General features: G+C 38.1%; 1 protein-coding gene across 1 annotated transcript in view; it reads right to left on the reverse strand.

Annotated features, from left to right (window-relative positions):
• Positions 1-19,396, reverse strand: part of EXD2 (exonuclease 3'-5' domain containing 2) — a 48,699-nt gene that overhangs the window by 16,861 nt on the left and 12,442 nt on the right. The window contains exons 2-4 of the mRNA XM_079128071.1: positions 17,072-17,465; positions 7,086-7,342; positions 2,813-2,939 (exon numbers count right to left, since the gene is read on the reverse strand). Coding sequence (XP_078984197.1) covers positions 2,813-2,939; positions 7,086-7,342; positions 17,072-17,419 — 732 coding nt within the window. The 5' untranslated portion in view covers positions 17,420-17,465. The remainder of the gene's footprint in view (positions 1-2,812; positions 2,940-7,085; positions 7,343-17,071; positions 17,466-19,396) is intronic.

Genomic DNA, 19,396 nt, shown 5'->3' on the forward strand with positions numbered 1-19,396 from the left:
GGCAGAAGCCCAGAGGATTCATCTCTGGAGAAACTAAGTAGCCAGAGAGAAAAAATGGTTACTGACATCTGATTATAATCTACAGCTACAAACAATGAAGCCCACTAGTCCAAAGTCCTAGCCATACCTCTGTGCTCTCCATGAAAACTTTTTTAAATGCAAACGTTATTTTCCATATTTTCTAAGATCTTGTTAAGCATTATTTTTACAATTAGAACAACAACAATAGCATTGCTAAAACATGAATAAAAGTCACTGGCAATTCTGCAGTGACTTTTATGCTCATAGAAGTAATAAGGATTACAAATTTGGTTTCAAATTTGGTAACAACCTTTTCACCCTAACTTTTTATTTGAAATTTTTGAAATATAGAAAAGTCAAAAGACTAGCACTGACAAATGACATTCATAATTGTCAATAACTACTTTATCTCTTTATAAATAAACACATCACACTTTTTTGGCTTAATTCATTTTAGAGTTAAGTTGTATCCAGTATACTTCATCTCTAAATCTTGCAATGTGTATCTCCTAAGAACAAGAATACTCCTACATAATCACAACACTCAAGAACTATAACAGTGACATAATTCGAGATAACTGGGTAGGACAGTGCATGCCTGTAATCCCAATGACTCAGGAAACTGAAGCAGGAGGATTGCAAGATCAGCCTCAGCAAGTTAGTGAAGTCTTGTCTCAAAATAAAAAAATCATAAAGGGCTGAAGATATAGATCACTAAAATGTCTAAAAAACAATCTAATGTCTCTAATTGTTGCAAAATGTCTTCTACAGATGTTCCAGGATTTGGGATCCCTGATTCAATATCCAATTAAGAACCTCACAGAGCCAGGCACAGTGGCACACACCTGTAATCCCAGCAGCTCGGAAGGTTGAGGCAGGAGGATTTCAAGTTCAAAGCCAGCCTCAGCAATTTAGTAAGACCCTAAGCAACTCAGTGAGACCCTGAGAGAAAGAACTTTAACATGAAAGACAAAAACCAAAACATTTTTAAAAAGGAACTCAGAGAAAAAAGAGACAATGCAGGAAGCAAAAGAAAACTTCAGAAATCTTTAATATTCTACAATATGATATTATATCCATTAAACAGAAACAGAAAACTGTTTTAGAAGTGAATACTCAAAGATGACCAAGGAGCTCTTGTAGCTTCAAAACATGATAAGGAATAATTTAAAATTCAACAGAAAAACTAGAAGATAAATTTAAAGAAATTTCCCAGAAGATAAAAGAAAAAGATAGAAAATAGAAAATATTTCTCTAAGAATATTAGAGGATCAGTACAATCCCCAGCATTGCAAAAAAATTAGAGGATCAATTCAGGAGGTCTAATATACTAAAAATATATGAGTTCTAAAAACAAAAAGGAGACTACAACATTTTCAGAAATAATTTGAGAATAATTCCCTGAACTGAAAGACATTAGCTTCCAAACTGAAAGGTCCACTGAATTCAAACAAAATGAATGAAAAGTGACCCACCATCATGTTTGTCATCACGAATTTCAAAAAACTAAGAAGAATCTTCCAGAAAGAAAAAGAAATCACACACATCACATCAACACAGGAAGATAGATGACAAGGAGCACTGCCTTCAAAGTTCTCAAGGAAAAACACTTCCACCCTAAAATGCTATCCTCAAACTATTTGCGAAGAGAAAGTATCTTTTCAGAGAGGAAGGTGTCATAAATCATATCCCAGTGCTCCCTTTCTCAGGAAGCTGTTATAAACGTATACCCCCAAGACAAAAAAGGAAAAAGGTAGAGAACCTAGAAAATACAGGATCAACTACAGAATAGAAGTGAAGGGAATTCCTGGGATGATGCTAGAAGCAAATTCCAGGATGAGATTTGGGCAGCAGGGCTGGAGCACAATCATCCTGAGAGGAGCAGGATGACAGAGGGCTCAGGGCATGGCTCCCTGAGAAGATGAAATGAGTAGGCCATCCCATGTGTCGGAACCAGCCAAGAGCAGATCTACAGTTTGGCAAAGAGGTGAAGGTTAAAACAATGAATAGTTATGCAGAACACTAAGCAAATAAAAATATAAATATTATTCCTGGGAAAACAAAAAGTTGTGTAAGAAAAAAATAAAATTGTAGTTTACCACGTTACTCGGTTATAAATGTCAATATGAATAGTGGAAGGGCTAGGAGAGTACTTGCCTAGCAAGTGCAAGGTGGTGGGTTTTATCCCCAGCACCTCAAAAAAAAAAAGTTCTCCATATATATTTATGATTTATTATATTAACCTAATAAAAATGATGATTTACCTATATTAGGAGAATGGAGTAAGGAATAAATAATTGTTTGAAGGTAAGGGAATTGCAAGACTACTAAATTATACTTTCTATAGTAGAGATCAAAAGATATATGTACAATAAGAAAGAGCAATGCATGCATGTAATTTAGAAATATACTATAAACTACCAGGAAGAAGTTTCCTCTGATAAGAAGGAAGAGGAATTAGAAATGAGGAGGGTAAGGTAGGGAAGCACTTACTGTTTCTTACATGAGGTCTTATGATACTATATTTTTCATTTATTATGCATTTGTATTCATAAAAATTACATTTTATGATATCCTTGGCACATAGTAAATGCTCAAAAACTAAAATATAATACAGACCAAATGTTTTATTTAAGTGGCATGAACATTATCTGGAGTATCACCAGATTCTAAGTCTATTTTAAAGCACTTCTACCTAATATTTACGTCACATATGAAAATTAGAATATTAAAAACAATTATACTTCAGAGGCAATGACTTCTATTCTTCAACTATTCTGATAAGAAGTACCTGATCCTCTGAAAGATTCTCAGCATCCCAATTGCTGCAACGAAGTACAAGGGACTTGTCAAGAGGAAAGTTCAAAACTGTCTCAGCAAGTGATTTCAGGCTAAGTCCGTTAAAGAGCAAATTTTTCCTACAATAAAGAAAATCATATATCAAAAAATGAGCAAAGAACATGAGCAGGAAAATAAAAAATGACATATGAATGGCCAATAAGAAGCAGAGGACAGATAATCACTACATATCAAAAGAAAATGATAATTTGTTATCTGTCAGACTGCAAAGGTTTTTTTAAAAATAACTATATCTAGTGTCAATGAAGAATAAAGAATCACGAAATACTGTCGAAAATTTGTGAATGAATGGGCTGGGGATGTGGCTCAGTGAAAGAGTGCTTGCCTAGCATATGTGAGGACATGGGTTCAATCCCTGGTGCCACACACAAAAATTAATAACTAAATAAATAAAACTGTGAACTATTACATTTTTTTAGCCTTTGGGAAAAACAGTTTAATACTAAATAACTGCCAAGATGTTGAACTTGAAAGTACTCTGATCCAGCAATTCCACTTCTGGGAGTTTATCCTAAAGACAAAGGTACATAAAATGATCTTCATTGAAGCACTATTTATAGTAGGAAAGAATTGTAAACAAAACAACCTAAATGACTATCAATAGTGTTTATGTATTACTTTAAAAAAATTTTTTTTTAGTTGTACATGAACACATACCTTTTTTGGGGGGTTTTGGGGGATACCAGGGATTGAACTCAGGGGCACTCAACCATTGAGCCACATCCCAGCCCTACTTTGTATTTTTTTTTTAGAGCTTAGTGCCTCACTTTTGCTGAAACTGGTTTTGAACTCACAATCCTCCTGCCTCAGCCTCCTGAGCTACTAGGATTACAGGTGTGTGCCACTGCACCCAGCGACACAATGCCTTTATTTAATTTATTTTTTTTATGCAATGCTGAGGGTGGAACCCAGTGTCTCACATGTGCTAGGCAAGATCTGCTGCTGAACTACAACCCCAGCCTCTGTGTATTACTTCTTAAATTTGAAAAAGTGATAAGACTATTTTCACTGAAGAGATGAAAATTCAACAAACCAATAATATAACCTATTCCTTCTGTACTTCAAAAGATTCTGATTAAAATTGCCACAGAGTGGTACAAAAAATTAATTTGTCCAAAGATCAGAGATAAATATGAAATTAAGAACACATGCAGCACATGTCTATAATCCCAGCTACTCAGAGGCTCAGGCAGGAGAATTCCAAGTTCAAGGCCAACCTGGGCAATTTAGAGAGACCTGACCCCCAAAAACTGAACATTTGCCTAGCAAGTATGAAGCCCTGGGTTCAATCCTCAGTACTGCCAAAAACAATAACAAATTGGTCTGTAAAAGTAGAGCTAGCTTCCTGGTTACCAAGAATCTGGAAGGCATAGAGCTGGAAGCTTGGAGTGGGTTCATTTCAGTATTACAACATACAATATTCCCTCAAGTACTGCAGGAAATGCAATTGTTAAAATCATGAAAAGAAGGAAGTCTTTCCTTACAAAACAAGCAGTAAATTGATGTATCTCCCCGTAAAGGCAGTGCAAGCTAAAAAGCCCCCAAACACTTAGGCAAAATATATAAGTTCTTGGTTCAATTAATGGAAATTAAGGACTTACAGACATGAAACTTTCTTTAGGGGTTAGGAGTATACATAGCTCAGTGTTAGAGTGCTTGCCTAACATATAAGACACTGGCTGTGACCCCCAGCACCACAAAAAATGTTTTAAAAATTAAAAACTTAAATCTTTTGATTTGTTTTATTAAAAATTACAAAAGTAGCCAGGCATGGTGGCACATACCTGTAATCCCAGCAACTTGGGAGGCTGAGGCAGGAGGACTGTGAGTTACAAGCCAGCCTCAGCAAATTAGTGAGGCCCTCAGCAACTCAGTGAAACCCTGCCTCTAGATAAAATATAAAAAAGGGATGGAATGTGGCTTAGTGATTAAGCACACCTGCGTTCAATCTCCAGTATGGGGGGAAAAAAAAAAGTAGCTGGTGTGGTGGTGCATGTCTGTAATCCTGGCAGCTTTGGAGGTTGAGGCAAGAAGATCGAGAGTTCGAAGATAACCTCAGCAAAAGTGAGGAGCTAAGCAACTCAGCAAGACCCTGTCTCTAAATAAAATACAAATAGGGCTGGGGATGTGGCTCAGTGGTTAAGTGCCCCTGAGTTCAATACCCAGTACCAAGAAAAAAAAAAGTTTTTAACAATTCGGGGCCAGTGATGCATACCTATAATCCCAGCTACTTGGGAGCCTGGGGGCAGGAAGATTGTTTAAACCCTGGAATTTGGGCCAGTCTGAGGAACACGGTGAAACCCTGCCTCTTAAAGAAGTCTAAAGAGTAAGAAGATAGCATTTGTCCCCCCAAAATCCTGCTCCCCCTAGTTAAAGGTCAGTTTCATCTAACTTCCTAGTCAGCTGAAAGAAACAACTACTTACCATAGTCAATAACAGGAGCAATCTAGTAGCTGTTAACACTGTGAGTCTTGCCTATAATGTTAAATATACTATGTCAAAATTTTTAAGTTTTATTACTAAAAGTGCTCAATAATAAAACAGATTTTAAAATTCTGATTAAAATGTCATTAAAAAATGAAAGGTCTGATAAGTTTTATTCTTATATCAGGAGAAATTCATGATACTATTCAGTTTTGGTCAAATTCTTGACACTTGATCATTCTGTATTTGTCAAACATGGAATTCAATGTACCTCCAATTTCTGTACATTCATACTGGTAAGAATAAAAGTAAAGAAAAAGATCTAAAATGTAAATCCATCAGATGATGATAGTGCATTAAGTTCAATGACAATAATGATGAAGAGAGTAACAGTTAAAATTTACAGAGTATTCTATATGTCAAACACTAAGCTCTTTACATGGTTTAACTGGTTTAATCCTCACACCAGTCTTACAAGGTGGAAACATTACTATCTCTTACAGATGAAGAAACTGAGGAACAGAGGTTAGTGCCATGCCAAACTTCACACAGCTAGTAAGTGGCGGCACGGGTACTCCTCCCTCCAGTCTGCTCCTGAGTCAACCCTGAGCCTCTGTACACAGCACAGACCTGGGAGGGTCTGATGAAAGGTGACTTTTGCTGCTATACTTCAAATATTTTTTACAGAGTTTTCGTTTTTACAGCAATACTTTATTGTATTACTAAAAAAAACATGTATACTTACAAGAGCTTTCTACATAAAACCAATCTAAAATAAAATTTCATTTTATATTAAAAAACTATGATAAGCAAAAAAAAATTATGATGAGCACAGATGTTAACCAGGCCTTCTCTGAGCTGATCAAATCCTCCCACCTTTTACTGTCAGTGTCGCTTGAGGCAGGGTGAGCTATTTCAGCTCCTGTCATTTATAAAGGAGGACTGGTGCAAATACATGGAGGTAACTGTGACCCCTGGAAAAAACAAGTTGAAATAGAATTTCCATAGGAATAGACGTCTAAGGGAAAGGGAAATCACTCTTCCTCCTAGACAAGGGCTGGCTGTACCAATTTTTAGCCTAAAGCAAGGTTTGCAAACTCAAATGCTTATCAGGATGAGTCAGGGTTACAAGGGAATGGTAGGAACTCTGTTGAATTTAAAAGAGCATGTTCATCTAAAGGGGGCAGTCACTACCTGGCCCATTATTGCCCTGGACTCATCTAAATTTTCAACGGAAGCCAGAAATACTGATACTTACAATTAAATCTTCAGGATTTAAAATTGAATTTTTTAAAATTTTCATGTGGGGGGGGGGAGCTGCAGCCCTAATTTAACCAGTGGGATCATCAGTTTGTAACTTATAATTTACAGTGATACCTTATTAACATTTCACCAAAAAGGATAAATTCCTCAGGCACGGTGCACACACCTATAATCCCAGCTACTCAAGAGGCTGAGGCAGGAGGATCCCAAGTTTGAGGTCAACCTGGGAAACTCAGTGAGACCCTGTCTCAAAAAAATTAAAAAGACCTGGGGATATAGCTCAGTGTTACAGTGTTTTTGTCTAGCATGCACAAGGCACACAAAAATGACAAATTCTAGGTAACTAAAGTGGTCTCAGAAGTTGAAATAATCCCCTTACAAGTTTAATATGCACCTCAGAATCCTCTCACTTTCTAAAGAATTTCGAACGTTTCATTACTGATTCCTAGTAATCTACAAATCTTGCTAAAATGTTTGTCCCACAGCTATGGGTATCCTAGCATTCATATAAATCATACCTTTGTCGTATGGCCAGATATCGGAGATCCAGGCACCCCCTAACGATGAGGCCATAATCCTGCAGAAGCTTGCTGGCATCTTCTGAACATCCCACTCCGACTTTTAAAATGGTGCCATCTGCCAAAATGTCCAATAACGTTCTTGGTAGTGTTTTACCTCCACAGATCAGCTTGGGCAAGCGAACCAAGACACAGAGGCCACTTGGTGAGGCCATCTGTAAGAGTGACAGAGGACTGGCTTTGCCTTCCAAATTCACCTGCAACAGAGCAAGACAGACTGTGATCTGTGGTTCATACCACTGCAGAACGGTAAGCACAACATAAAACTGGAGGGTGCGGTATGTGTGTAAGGCTAAGAGGCACATCTTTTGTTTCCCAAGAGGAGAAGCCAACCAGATTTGGAGTTAAATCCAAGGAAAGCAAGTACGAACAAACACAATGGACCTTGTGAAGCAACGACCTAAATAAAGCTTCCGAAGAGCCCAACTCCAGGCCCTGAAACATGAGCAGTCCATAAATAGTGGCCAGCTGACAAAGAGGCACTCTGGAACACACACTGGCAGAGTCCGATGCAGTGCTAAGAAAAGAGGGCTGAGGAGCAGAATGCCAAATGACGAAGTTCTCTTCATTATCCAGACTCTGACACACATGCTAGCAACTCCCCTCACCTTGCTACTGCAGTCTCGAAAGCCAACTTTTTAAAAGAGGTGGTACCTGCCAACGAAACAAACCCTAGAGGCAGAAAATGCTTTCTCAGCATTTCCTACCCACAAACAGGGGTCATAAAGATAAAAATGGATATTGAACATTAAGTTAGGACCTTTATATCTATCTATCTATCAATATCTATCTAGTTAGTGTACCAGAGTTTAAACTCAGGGGCACTCGGCCACTGAGTCACATCTCCAGCCCTATTCTGTATTTTACTTAGAGACAGGGTCTCACTGAGCTGCTTAGCGCCTCACCATTGCTGAGGCTGGCTTTGAACTTGAGATCCTCCTGCCTCAGACTCCCAAGCACCTGGGATTACAGGCGTGTGTCACCGTGCCCAGCTAGGACCTTTGTATCTTAAGAGATAAAAATAATTTCATGTATTAACTATATTTAGTTCTAGGTTTAATCTTTTGGAGGTCATAGGTCAATTTGAGAAAATACTAAAAGCTGAAAATGTTACCCCTAGAAAAACTTACATACAAAATTCACATATATTTTCAAGAGTTTAAAGAATCCCTAAAACTATCCATGGAATGCTAAGCATAGTGGTTCAGGCCCATAATCTCAGCAACTCAGGAGGTTAAGGTAGGAGGATCACAGTGGAAGGCCAGCCTAAGAAACTTAAAAGACATCCTGTCTCAAAATAAAAAGTAAAAAGGAGTGGGAATCAGGGCAGTGGCACATGCCTGGGGAGGCTGAGACAGGAGGAACTCGAGTTCCAAGCCAGTCTCAGCAATGGCTAGGTGCTAAGCAACTCAGTGAGACCCTCTAAATAAAATACAAAATGGGGCTGGGGATGCGGCTGAGTGATCAAGTGCCCCCAAATTCAATACATACCTGGTACAAAAAAAAAAAAAAAAGGAATGGGGATACAGCTCAGTGGTAACGGTACTGGGTTCAACCCCAGTACCAAACACAAAAAACTATCCATGGGACCCCAAATGAAATACCCAATAAATTTCAATCCTCCTCACATTTCAGGAGAGGAAACTTCAGGCCTACAGGTGAAGCAGTTTAACGAACTATGATGACATAATGACAAAGCCAGGACTATAGCCAAAATTTCCCAGTCTCTAGAACAGTACCTCTCAAACAACAGTGATTTTTGCCCCCCAAGGGAAATTTGGCAATGTCTGGAGAAATTCTTGGCTGTCACATCTAGGGGAAGGGAGCACACTGGTCTCTAGGAGGTAGAGACCAGAATGCTGCTAAACAACCTACAATGTGTAGACTGGCTGCTCACAACAAAGAATCACCTGCCCAAAATTTGAAAGATGGGGAGGCTGAAAGACTCTGCTTTAGGACAGTGTGGCTCTCTCACTGCCATACTGCCTGTGTGCAAGGTACTGCACAGTGCCATCTCAGACATGGTTATGCACACGCAGTTCCTGACTCAGGAACTTACAACCTTACAGGTGGAACAGTGGACATACAAACACAAACTCACAAACACAGAAAATGACACGGTGAATGCCAAAGGAGTGATTCAAGTGTCACAAGTAATCAGGAGGAATATTTCATAGTTGAGGCAACCAACAGAGCGTCACAGAGAGAAAAGAGCATCACAGAATTGCTGTTAGAAACAAAAATTGAGAGTCTTGGCCCTCAAATTCTACCTTAATGCTGAGTAAAACCATGATTTAACTCATATGAACCTTAGAACTTCTTCTCAGGCATTGCTTTACAAATGAATTGTAGTTCTAGACCCTTAAAAGAAACTATGCTAGTGTGAACTCTTTGTCATCTATCTCCTGGGACTTGGCCAAGGTTGAAAGACTCTGGATGTGGTGACATACACTTGTAGTCTCAGTGACTCAGGAGGCTTAGGCAGGAGGATCACAAGTTCAAGGCTACCCTCAGCAATTTAGTGAGGCCCTAAGCAACTTAGTGGAAGCCCATCTCAGATTAAAAATAAAAAGAACCAGAGATGTGGCTCAGTGGTTAAGTGCCCCTGGGTTCAATCCCCAGTACCCAACAAAACAAAACAAAACACAAAAAGAAACCTGACTATCAATTTTTGTTCTGTAATCAAAACTGCCCTTTTGATTAATGAGCAGTTTTCTCCCTTTGTAATACAGGTTGAATATCCCTTATTCAAAAAGCTTGATGCCAGAAGTGTTTTGGATTTAGATTTTTTTTTTCAGATTTTTGGAATATTTGCATACATAGGAGGTATCTTGAGGATGAGACCCAAGTCTAAACAAGAGTCATTTATGTTTCATATATACTTTATATACACAACCTAAAGATAATTTTGTACAATATTTTTAGCATAGATGCATTTTGGCAGTGACCTGTCACTTGAGATCAGGTGGGGAACTTCCCATTTGTATCATGTCAGCACTCAAAAATTTTCAGATTTTGTAGTATTTGGGATTTTCAGATTATGGATACCCAATGTGTATCTGCTATGCCTAAGAAAAAGCCATAGATCTCTACTAATATGTAATACTAATAATTTGGTCTAAAACTCACTGCAAATTCTTAAGTCTGGACCTTTGCACATCTTTATAGTTTCAGGTTCGATAAATAAACAACTAGATACACACATACACACACACATACATACAACATACATAGACTGAATTGCCTTTTTAACAGTGCTTCTGGATTGTGTTGAAGATCCAATAAATTTTAATCAAAGTTTACTCATTAGGCATTCAAATGTATAATTATGATTCTAATTTATATTGAATGTATAACTGAAGTGTAATTTTCTGGGAAAGGCAATTTGGCTTAAAAAATAAGACTCCCAGTTTTTATTTCTCATATTTCCCCCTTTTGCTTTATTTCATTATCATCATTTAATCCGGTGATCTCAGGGGTTTTTTAAAAATATTTAAACCATATAAAACATTTGAAATACATACAATATAGTCATATGCCATATAATGTTTCAGTCAATAATGGGTCACATACACAATGGTGGTCCCATACAATTATAATGGAGCTGAAAAATTCCTATCACCTAGTGATGGACATACAGCCATTGTAACATCATAGCCCAAAGCATTACTCATGTGTTTGTGGTGATGCTGACATGAACAAACCTACTGTAATGCCAGTTGTAAAAAATTAAAGCATACCCAACACAAAGAAATGATAAATTTGAGGTGATGAATATGTCTATTACACTGATCTGATCATTACACAATGTATTAAAGTATTGAGATATCATACTGTACCCCATAAATATGCAAAATTATGTAATTTAAAAATAAAAATACATATTTAAACACACCACTATGTACAGTACATAATACTTGATAATAATAAATGAACAAGCCAGGAGTGATGATGCGTACTTGTAATCTCAGGGACTCAGAGGAGGCTAAGGCAGGAGGGTCACAAGTTTAAAGTCAGCATCAGCAACTTAGCAAGACAAAAAAAAAAAAAAGGCTGGGGATAAGGCTCAGTGGTAAAACACACCTGGATTTATCTCTACTACTGCAAAAACGACAACAACAACAAACTACTATGTTATGTACGCCACATTTTTATTGTTATTTTAGACTGTACTCCTACTTATAAAAAAAAGTTTACTATAAGACACTATGCCATGTACTCCAGTAGCAGCTTCATATAATCTCCTGCTTATGGCACCTCTGGATTGCATCAAAAGGCCACATCAAGTGACTAACTGACACCATCTAGGTTTGTGTAAGTATACACTCTGATGCTCACACAATGACAAATTTGCTTAATGAAGCATTTCTCAGAATATATTCTTTTCAATAAGTGACACATGACTGTCCACATATATTTATTTATAAGTCACATACATGTAATGTGATACTACTATAATACACATACATATTTTTGGACTAGGGATTGAACAGAGGGCCTCATGCATTTTAAGGATGTGCTTTATCACTGAGCTACACTCCTACCCCTGTATACACTATTAAATAGACACAAAAGTAACAATTTTAAATGAATGATGCAATCAGTCATTATAGATGAAACTTCCAACACTCTTCTGTGTTTTGGTGATTCATTTAGAGAACATGGGGTTAGAGAACTTTCTTCCTGAGAGTCAACGGATAATTCATTTTAGCTTCAGTATTCTGAAGTATTAAACTGGAAGTTGTTAAGTCTCTGACAAGGCCTAGGAATCTTTAAATAACCCCATGATGGCGGCAGAGAGTAAAGAATAATATGGGACCATATTCTGGGCTGGCACAGGTTAAATAAGGAATACTCTTAGTCTGTGGAGTTCACAAATCAGTTAAATTTAGACTATGGCTTTGATATAGGAATAAGTTTTCCCTGTTCAAGTGGCCCTGTGTGACTGGAGAATAAGAAGAAGAGGATGGGAAGAAAGTAAGGAGACAAAATCAGAAAGCTTTTAAGTCCTTAAAAGAATGTAACTAAGACATCTGGATTTTATTCTGAGAGATGGAAGGGTTTTTAAACAGAAGACTGACATGATCTGACTTGCTTTTTTTGTGATGGTGGTGCTGGGGATCCAACTCAGGGTGTCAGGCATGCTAGGCAAGCACTCTACCACTGATCTACAACCCCAGCCCTGATTTGCAATTTTTTTTTTTTTTTTTTTTTTTTTTTTTTGTTACCAGACAGTGAAGTCAGGGGCACTTAGCCACAACTCTGCCCTTTTTTATATCTTATTTAGAGACAGGGTCTCACCGAGTTGCTTAGGACCTTGCTAAGTTGCTGTGAAGCTGGCTTGGAACTCTCAATCCTCCTGTCTCAGTCTCCTGAACCACTGGGATTAGAGGTGTGCACCACCATGCCAGGCTAAAAGACCATTTTGGCTACTACATAAAGAAAAATTGCAGGTGCAGAAGAGTCAAAGCAAGTAGGCCAGTCAGGAGGCTACTGCAATAGTTCAGATGAGAGATACTTGAGGCTTGGGATAAGGAAATAGCAGGGGAGATACATAGAAATAGACAGATTCAAAATGTATGTTGGAAGTAGCATTTATAATACTTGCTAAGTGGGAAGGAGGGGTTAACCATAAGAAGAAAGGAGTGAACAAGCAGGCCTGAAGACTGGGCCTGCAGAAGGATACTCTTGGGAAAATGACCTTTATTTAGCTCAGTCTTTATTGCATCAATTATTTGCATTTCTTAAGCAGGAACATATGCAGTAAGTCTCCAGAAAAGATCAGGCAGGAATCAGGGAGCCAGAAGGTACTTAGGAACATCCTCATCTCTACCTCCAAAGGCAAATGGCTTCTAAAACAAGGTTCCCCAAACCTTTTTTTTTTTTTTTTTTTTTTTTTTTTTTTTTTTTTTTTTTTTTGCAGTGCTGGGAATTGAACCCAGGGCCTCGTGTTTGCAAGGCAAGCACTCTACCAACTGAGCTATCTCCCCAGCCCCAAGGTTCCCCATTTGTACAGATGCTCTGTACATCACCATGGGTAACTCAGGGGTATCCGGTATCTCATGCCTCTATCTGGTAGCATGCTGTACTAATTTTTGTTCTGGGCAACCATTTTTTTGAAATTTCATATATATCTTGCCAAGAAAATTAACATACTATAAACATATATTAACATACTATAGTATGTTAAAAAAATTTAACATACTATAACTGCCTATTTGTCTGATGTTAAATTTTATCACCATGGGACAACTCTTTAGAGAGAAGGTCTCCCTGATTGTCATAATCTTAAAGGTACAGAAAAGTGGGGATAATATATTTGAGAAGAAAAATACAGAGTTCTGTTAGGAACATATTGAGATTTTTGTTGTTATTTTTTGTGGTAATAGGGATTAAACCCAGGGCCTCACACATGCTAGGCAAACACTCTATCACTGAGGTACATTCCTAGCCCTTTTTCAAAATTTTATTTTGAGATAGTATCTCCCTGAATTTCCCAGGCTGTTCTTGAACTTGTGATCCTCCTGCCTCAGCCTTCTGGGTAACTGGGATTTCAAGTGTGTACTGCTGTGCCTGGCAGGGACATGTTAAATTTGAAAGGACTATTAGACATTTAAGGGCAGATGTCAAGTAGGTAGGTAGATGTAAAAGGCTGGCATCCTATTTTTGAGACTAATCAGCATATCAATGACATCCAAAGCTATAAAATTAGATGAGATCATAAGAAAAGAACATAAATTATAGGGCATCAATTAGTGCCCTATGGACCTGCTGACTTATAGACATTTATGTATATATGCATATTCATTCTCTTTCAGTCTCCACATATTTGAAAACTTATGCCAGAATTTTTAAATTAGTAGAGTTCACATTTTAAAAAATTTATATTCCAAATTTCTCTTTCAAGAACTGAACAATCTAGCAATACTTGGCTTAAACAAAAACAGCAGCTTCTTCATTTATATGAGGCATTAATTGGAATTCACCATAATATCTTCTTAACACTGAAGGCAACTGTCCTCATATTTGTACACCACTGTTTCTCAGGATCCACATCTCTCTCAAAAGTAGTAGGAAAATTAAAGATAGCCCTTAGAGGCCCTGAGTTTAAAGAAAAAATGAGCTGGGTGTGGTAGCGCATGCCTGAAAGCAACTTAGTGAGACAGTCTCAAAATAAAAAGGGATCGAGTTTCAGTGGAAGAACACCCCTGGGATCAATCTCCAGTTCTGTGAAAAAAAGGAAAAAAAGAGAAAGGTCTGGGGATGTGGCTCCGTGATAAAGGGCCCCTGGGTATAATTCTCAGTACCAATTTAAAAAAATGAAAGAAAAGAGAAAATGAGAGAGATCATGTCTCTTTATGAATTTAAACATATTTGAAAATACCATCACTCTGTGTCACTTATTCACCTTGCCCATTTTGACCTTGTAGGCATCAGAGTTTGTCATTTCTGGGGTAGATAAACAAAGCTGGATCCCCTTCAATATTTAGATGCCAAGTAGAAGGGAGTTCAAAAAAGGAAAAAAGAGGGGGGAAAGGGTGTAGTTCAATAGTACAGCACCCGACTGGCATGTACAGGGTCCTGGGTTTGATCGCCAGCACTCACAGAAGAAAGAAAGGACGAAGAGGAAAGAAGAATAAGAGCAGACAGGAGAACACGAGTGTATGAAGGCCAAGCCTAATATTGAGAAGGAGTCGTGAAGATGCTTTTGAGAATCCAAGTGTCCACTGGATTAAAAAGCAAGTCTTCAACTTGATTCATGAATGAAACATTATCAAAGGATGTTGGATTAAAGCAGGCTAAAGGATAAGTGGAGAAAAAGAAATTCTACTTGAGAAAGTAGAAGGAAAGAAATAATAGAGCAGAACTTAATGAAGTAGAACACAAACTTCAAAGAAGATCAACAAAGTTAAAAGCTGTTTCTTTGAAAAGACTACACTTATGGAAGAAATAATCAAGAGGAAAAGGAGAGAAGAGTGAATAGCAAAGTCAGGAATGAAAATGACATTTTTACATTATTTATGAAACAGGAAAACAATTGTCAGAGGATACTATAGATAAGCGTATGCAAATAATTTAAACATTTGAATGTATTTCCATAAAAATAAAGAATGAAACAAAAATAAAAAATAATTTACCAAAACTGAGACACTGGACATGTGGCTCAGTGGCAGAGTGCTTGCCTAGCATGCTCGAGGCCCCAGATTTAATCCCCAGCACCAAACACAAAAGTTGCTAAAACCGAGACATGAAAACAGAAAATATGAATAGCTCATAACTCTTAAAAGAAATTGTATCCATAATTTAAAAACTTCCCTTAAAAGAAAATTTCAGATGGCTTTGCCAGTAGACTCTAACCAAACATTTAAGGAAAAAAAAAATGTAGATCTTACACAAACTCTTCTAGAAAACAGAAAATAGGGAATACTGATAACCTGTTGTATAACATTTTGTTTTGTCTGCATAGGTTTTATCAAAGCCTAATAAGGCCACTTCGAGAAAGGAAAGTTATAGAACAATACCATTCCCATAGATTTTTTAAAAGATTTTTTTTAGCTGTTGATGGACCTTTGTTCTATTAATTTATTTATGTGATGCTGAGAATCGAACCCAGTGCCTCACACATGATAGGCAAATGCTCTACCACTGAGCCACAACCTCAGCTCCCACATTGATTTTTTTAAGTCCTCTAAAAATCATTAGCCAGCTGGGCATGGTGGCACAGGCCTGTAATCCCAGGGAGGTTAAGGTAAGATCACAAGTTTAGATCCTATCTCAAAATTTTAAAAAAGGACTAGGGATATAGCTCAGTTGTAGAAAGCCACTATACCAAGAAACAAGAATAATAATAATTAATTTAAAATTAAAAAAAATAAAGTAATTTAGCAACATTTAAAAAGAATAAGAAATCACAGTGAAGTTGGATTTTAAAAATCAATGTATTTTGAAACACAACAGAATAAAGAAAAGTTACACAACTATCTCAAGAAATACAGAAAAAGCTTTTGATAAAATTCAACAGTCTTTCATGAATTTAAATTACCAAAAAATAAAAAAAGCAGGATGTGGTACTGCACACCTGTAATACCAGCTTCCTAGGAGGCTGAGGCAGAAGGACTACAAGTTCAAGGCCAGTCTAAACAACATGAGACCCTGTCTCAAAATAAAAAATAAAAAGAACCAGGAAAGTAGTTCAGTGGTAGAGTGCCTTGGGGTTCAATCCCCAGTACTGGGGCGGCAGGGCAGGGAATAGTAATGGAGGAATTTAGCAAGGACAGATGTCTTTCTTCCTTGAAGCTTTTCTATTATGGCAATCTGGGAAGTGCAGTTGTCTGAAGGGAGATGTGATATCCAACATGAGTTCAATATATATCAGAAATCAACAATAAGTTGGACATGGTGGCCCACACCTGTAATCCCAGCAATTTGGGAGGCTAAGGCAGGAGGACTGCCAATTTGAAACCAGTCTCAGCAATCTTGTTGGATGTTGAGCAATTTAGTGAGACTCTGTGTCAAAATAAAAAATAAAAAGGACTGGGGATTGTAGCTCAGTGTTAAAAGCATCCCCGGGATCAATCACCAGCAAAATATATATATATATATATATTGATTGCAATAGTATTTAATGAGCACTTACTATATGTTAAAACTCTACTGAAGCTAAGCAGCTTATTCAAGTTCACAGAATAAGCAGTGAAATTGGAAACTCATGCAGGTCCATCCAACTCCAGAATCCAAAATCGTAAGTATTCCTCTAATCTGAGAAAAGCAGGAGCTCCATCTGCCAAAATCTACTCACACATTGAGAACAAACTAATTTTCCAGCCATTCTATCCTCTACCTGACCAGCCAAAGCAGCTAGTCAGAAAAACAGAAGAGGTTTGCATTTTGTTTTTGTTTTAAAATATTTTTGCTTTTTAACTTACCCACTCACAGTCAATTCCAAGTACTGGAAAATCTTCTAACTCGCTCCTAAGCAAGGGCTCAATCTGATCCCACTCTGCCTCCTGAGACACCATCATCACATCTGCATGGAGAATCCTCTCCTCCCATGAGGCTCTGGGAACATCAGAGGGCAGTTGGTCCTCTTCTGAAGGAGGCTGCTCCCTCCTCAGCGGCCCTTGCTGCTGTTGCTGCTGCTGCTGCTGCTGCTCCTGGGTCACATCACTTCTCTTATTCCTTCGGCGCTGGATGCCTTTCCATAGGACGAACCCCCCCACAGCCACTCCCAGGAGGGTGGTCACTGTCAAAGCCACTAAATTCTGTCTAGACATCTTCACCTTTTTACTGTTTAGGAAAGCATTTTACTAATCACACAACCTGCAAAACAAATGTCAAAAATATATTTATAAACAAAACATAAGCCTATGTATAAGCAAGTTTTCCCCCAGAAACTTCCACCTATAATCTTTACACCCAAGAACTAAAACAAATGCTATAAATTTCCACATGAAACAGTAATATTTTAATTTTTTTACTTTTGCGCTTTTTAATTCCATCTCTATCTTCATCCTCCCCACCAAACATTCCCTTGCCCTCTGACAGTTACCCAGGGTTCCCTTAATGATATAAAATCTTATTAATCGGAGCTGGGGAGATAGCTCACTCAATAGAGTCCTTGCCGTGTAAGCACAAGGCCCTGGGTTCGATCCCCAGCACCCCCCAAAAAAAAAAAAATTCTTATTAATCAAAATAGAATAAGCTAGAACTTCACCTTGGATTGCTGATTTACTAGTAAATGAATTTATTAGTTAATGAATCTTTCTCAAAGCCTTTGCATTTTGGCCAGGCATGGTCACATAAGCTCACAATTCCAGCTACTTGTGAGACTGAGGCAAGAGGATGACAAGTTTGATGCTAGCCTCAGCAACTTAGCAAGACTGTTTCAAAATAAAAATTAAAAGGGCTGAGGATGTACCTCATAGTAGAATGTCCTGAGTTTAATCCCCAGTATCACACACATGGAGGAAAAAAAAAGTGTTTGAACTCTAAACCTTTAATCTCCTACCAGATGAATAAAAGTTTTGCTTTTCAATTTAAAAAAAAACTTAATCATGGGCTGGGGAGATAGCTCAGCTAGTAGAGTGCTTGCCTTGCAAGCATAAGGCCCTGAGTTTGATCCCCAGTACTGACAAAAAAAAAAAAACTTAATCATTTGCAAGTTGGTAGGGAGATTGTTTTACTCTTCTGAAAGGTGTGGGCAGTGGAAACAGAGGAAATGGGCTTGAATAAACACTTTTCTGTTGCTACGAAGTTTCCAGTTTCCGTTGCTCAGTCCTTCTCCAAAGAAACTGACTTGGTTACTAAAAGGTAAGGCAGGGGCAGCACGAAAGGGGAAGAATGACAGGGATGAAAAAAGAAAAAGGTGACAGACATTATTATGGTTTAGATATTAGGTGTTCCCCAAACTCATATGGAGACCATGCAAGACAGTTTAGAGGTGAAGGGATTGGGCTATGTAAATTCTAACCTAATCAGCTCACTAAAGCCCTGACAGATTAACTGGCTGGGGACTGTAGGCAGGTAGGGTGTGGCTGTGGGGGGTCACTGGGGCATGCCTTTAGGGTATATATTTTGTCCTTGGTGAGAGGAGAAGTCACCTCTCCTGCTTCCTGGTTGGCTGCTTTCCTCCTCCACGAATTCTGCCTGCTATGCTGCCTCATCTAGGGCCCAGAGCAACAGAGCTGGCCGGCTATGGACTGAGGCCTCTGAAACTATTAGACCCCAATAAACTTCTCCTCTAAAATTGTTCTTATCAGGTCTTTTAGCATAAAAGCTGAATAAAACATATCGAAGAAGCCCAGAAGGAAGTTTCAAACAAATGCCCACGGGACCAGGCAGGTTAATGTAGATAAAAGCAGCAAACCACAAAATAATCCCTTTGCCTTTACTTAGCACATGTGGCTTTTACCATGCATCTCTTGTTTCCCTCATTTTTGATAAACAAATGAGTTTACAGTATTACTTCTGTACTATTAAAAACAAGGGCACAGTGGTACATGCGGGAGGTTGAGGCAAGAGGACTGCAAGTTCAAGGCCTGCTCAAAAACTTAGAAAGACCATGTTCAAAAAAAAAAAAAAAAAATCAGAAAAGTGTGACAATAACTAGTCAGTGGCCCTTGGCCTCAGTGGCAGGAAGTACACAGGGCAGCAACCACTCGAACATGCTGATGGAGCCTGTGTGGGGAAAAAGGCCCAATGTGGTCAGATACTGTGCTTAATTGAGATCACTCACGGATCTGAATTTTACA

This window comes from Sciurus vulgaris (genome assembly GCF_902686455.1).
Source record: "Sciurus vulgaris genome assembly, chromosome: 2".
NCBI classification, from domain to species: domain Eukaryota; kingdom Metazoa; phylum Chordata; class Mammalia; order Rodentia; family Sciuridae; genus Sciurus; species Sciurus vulgaris.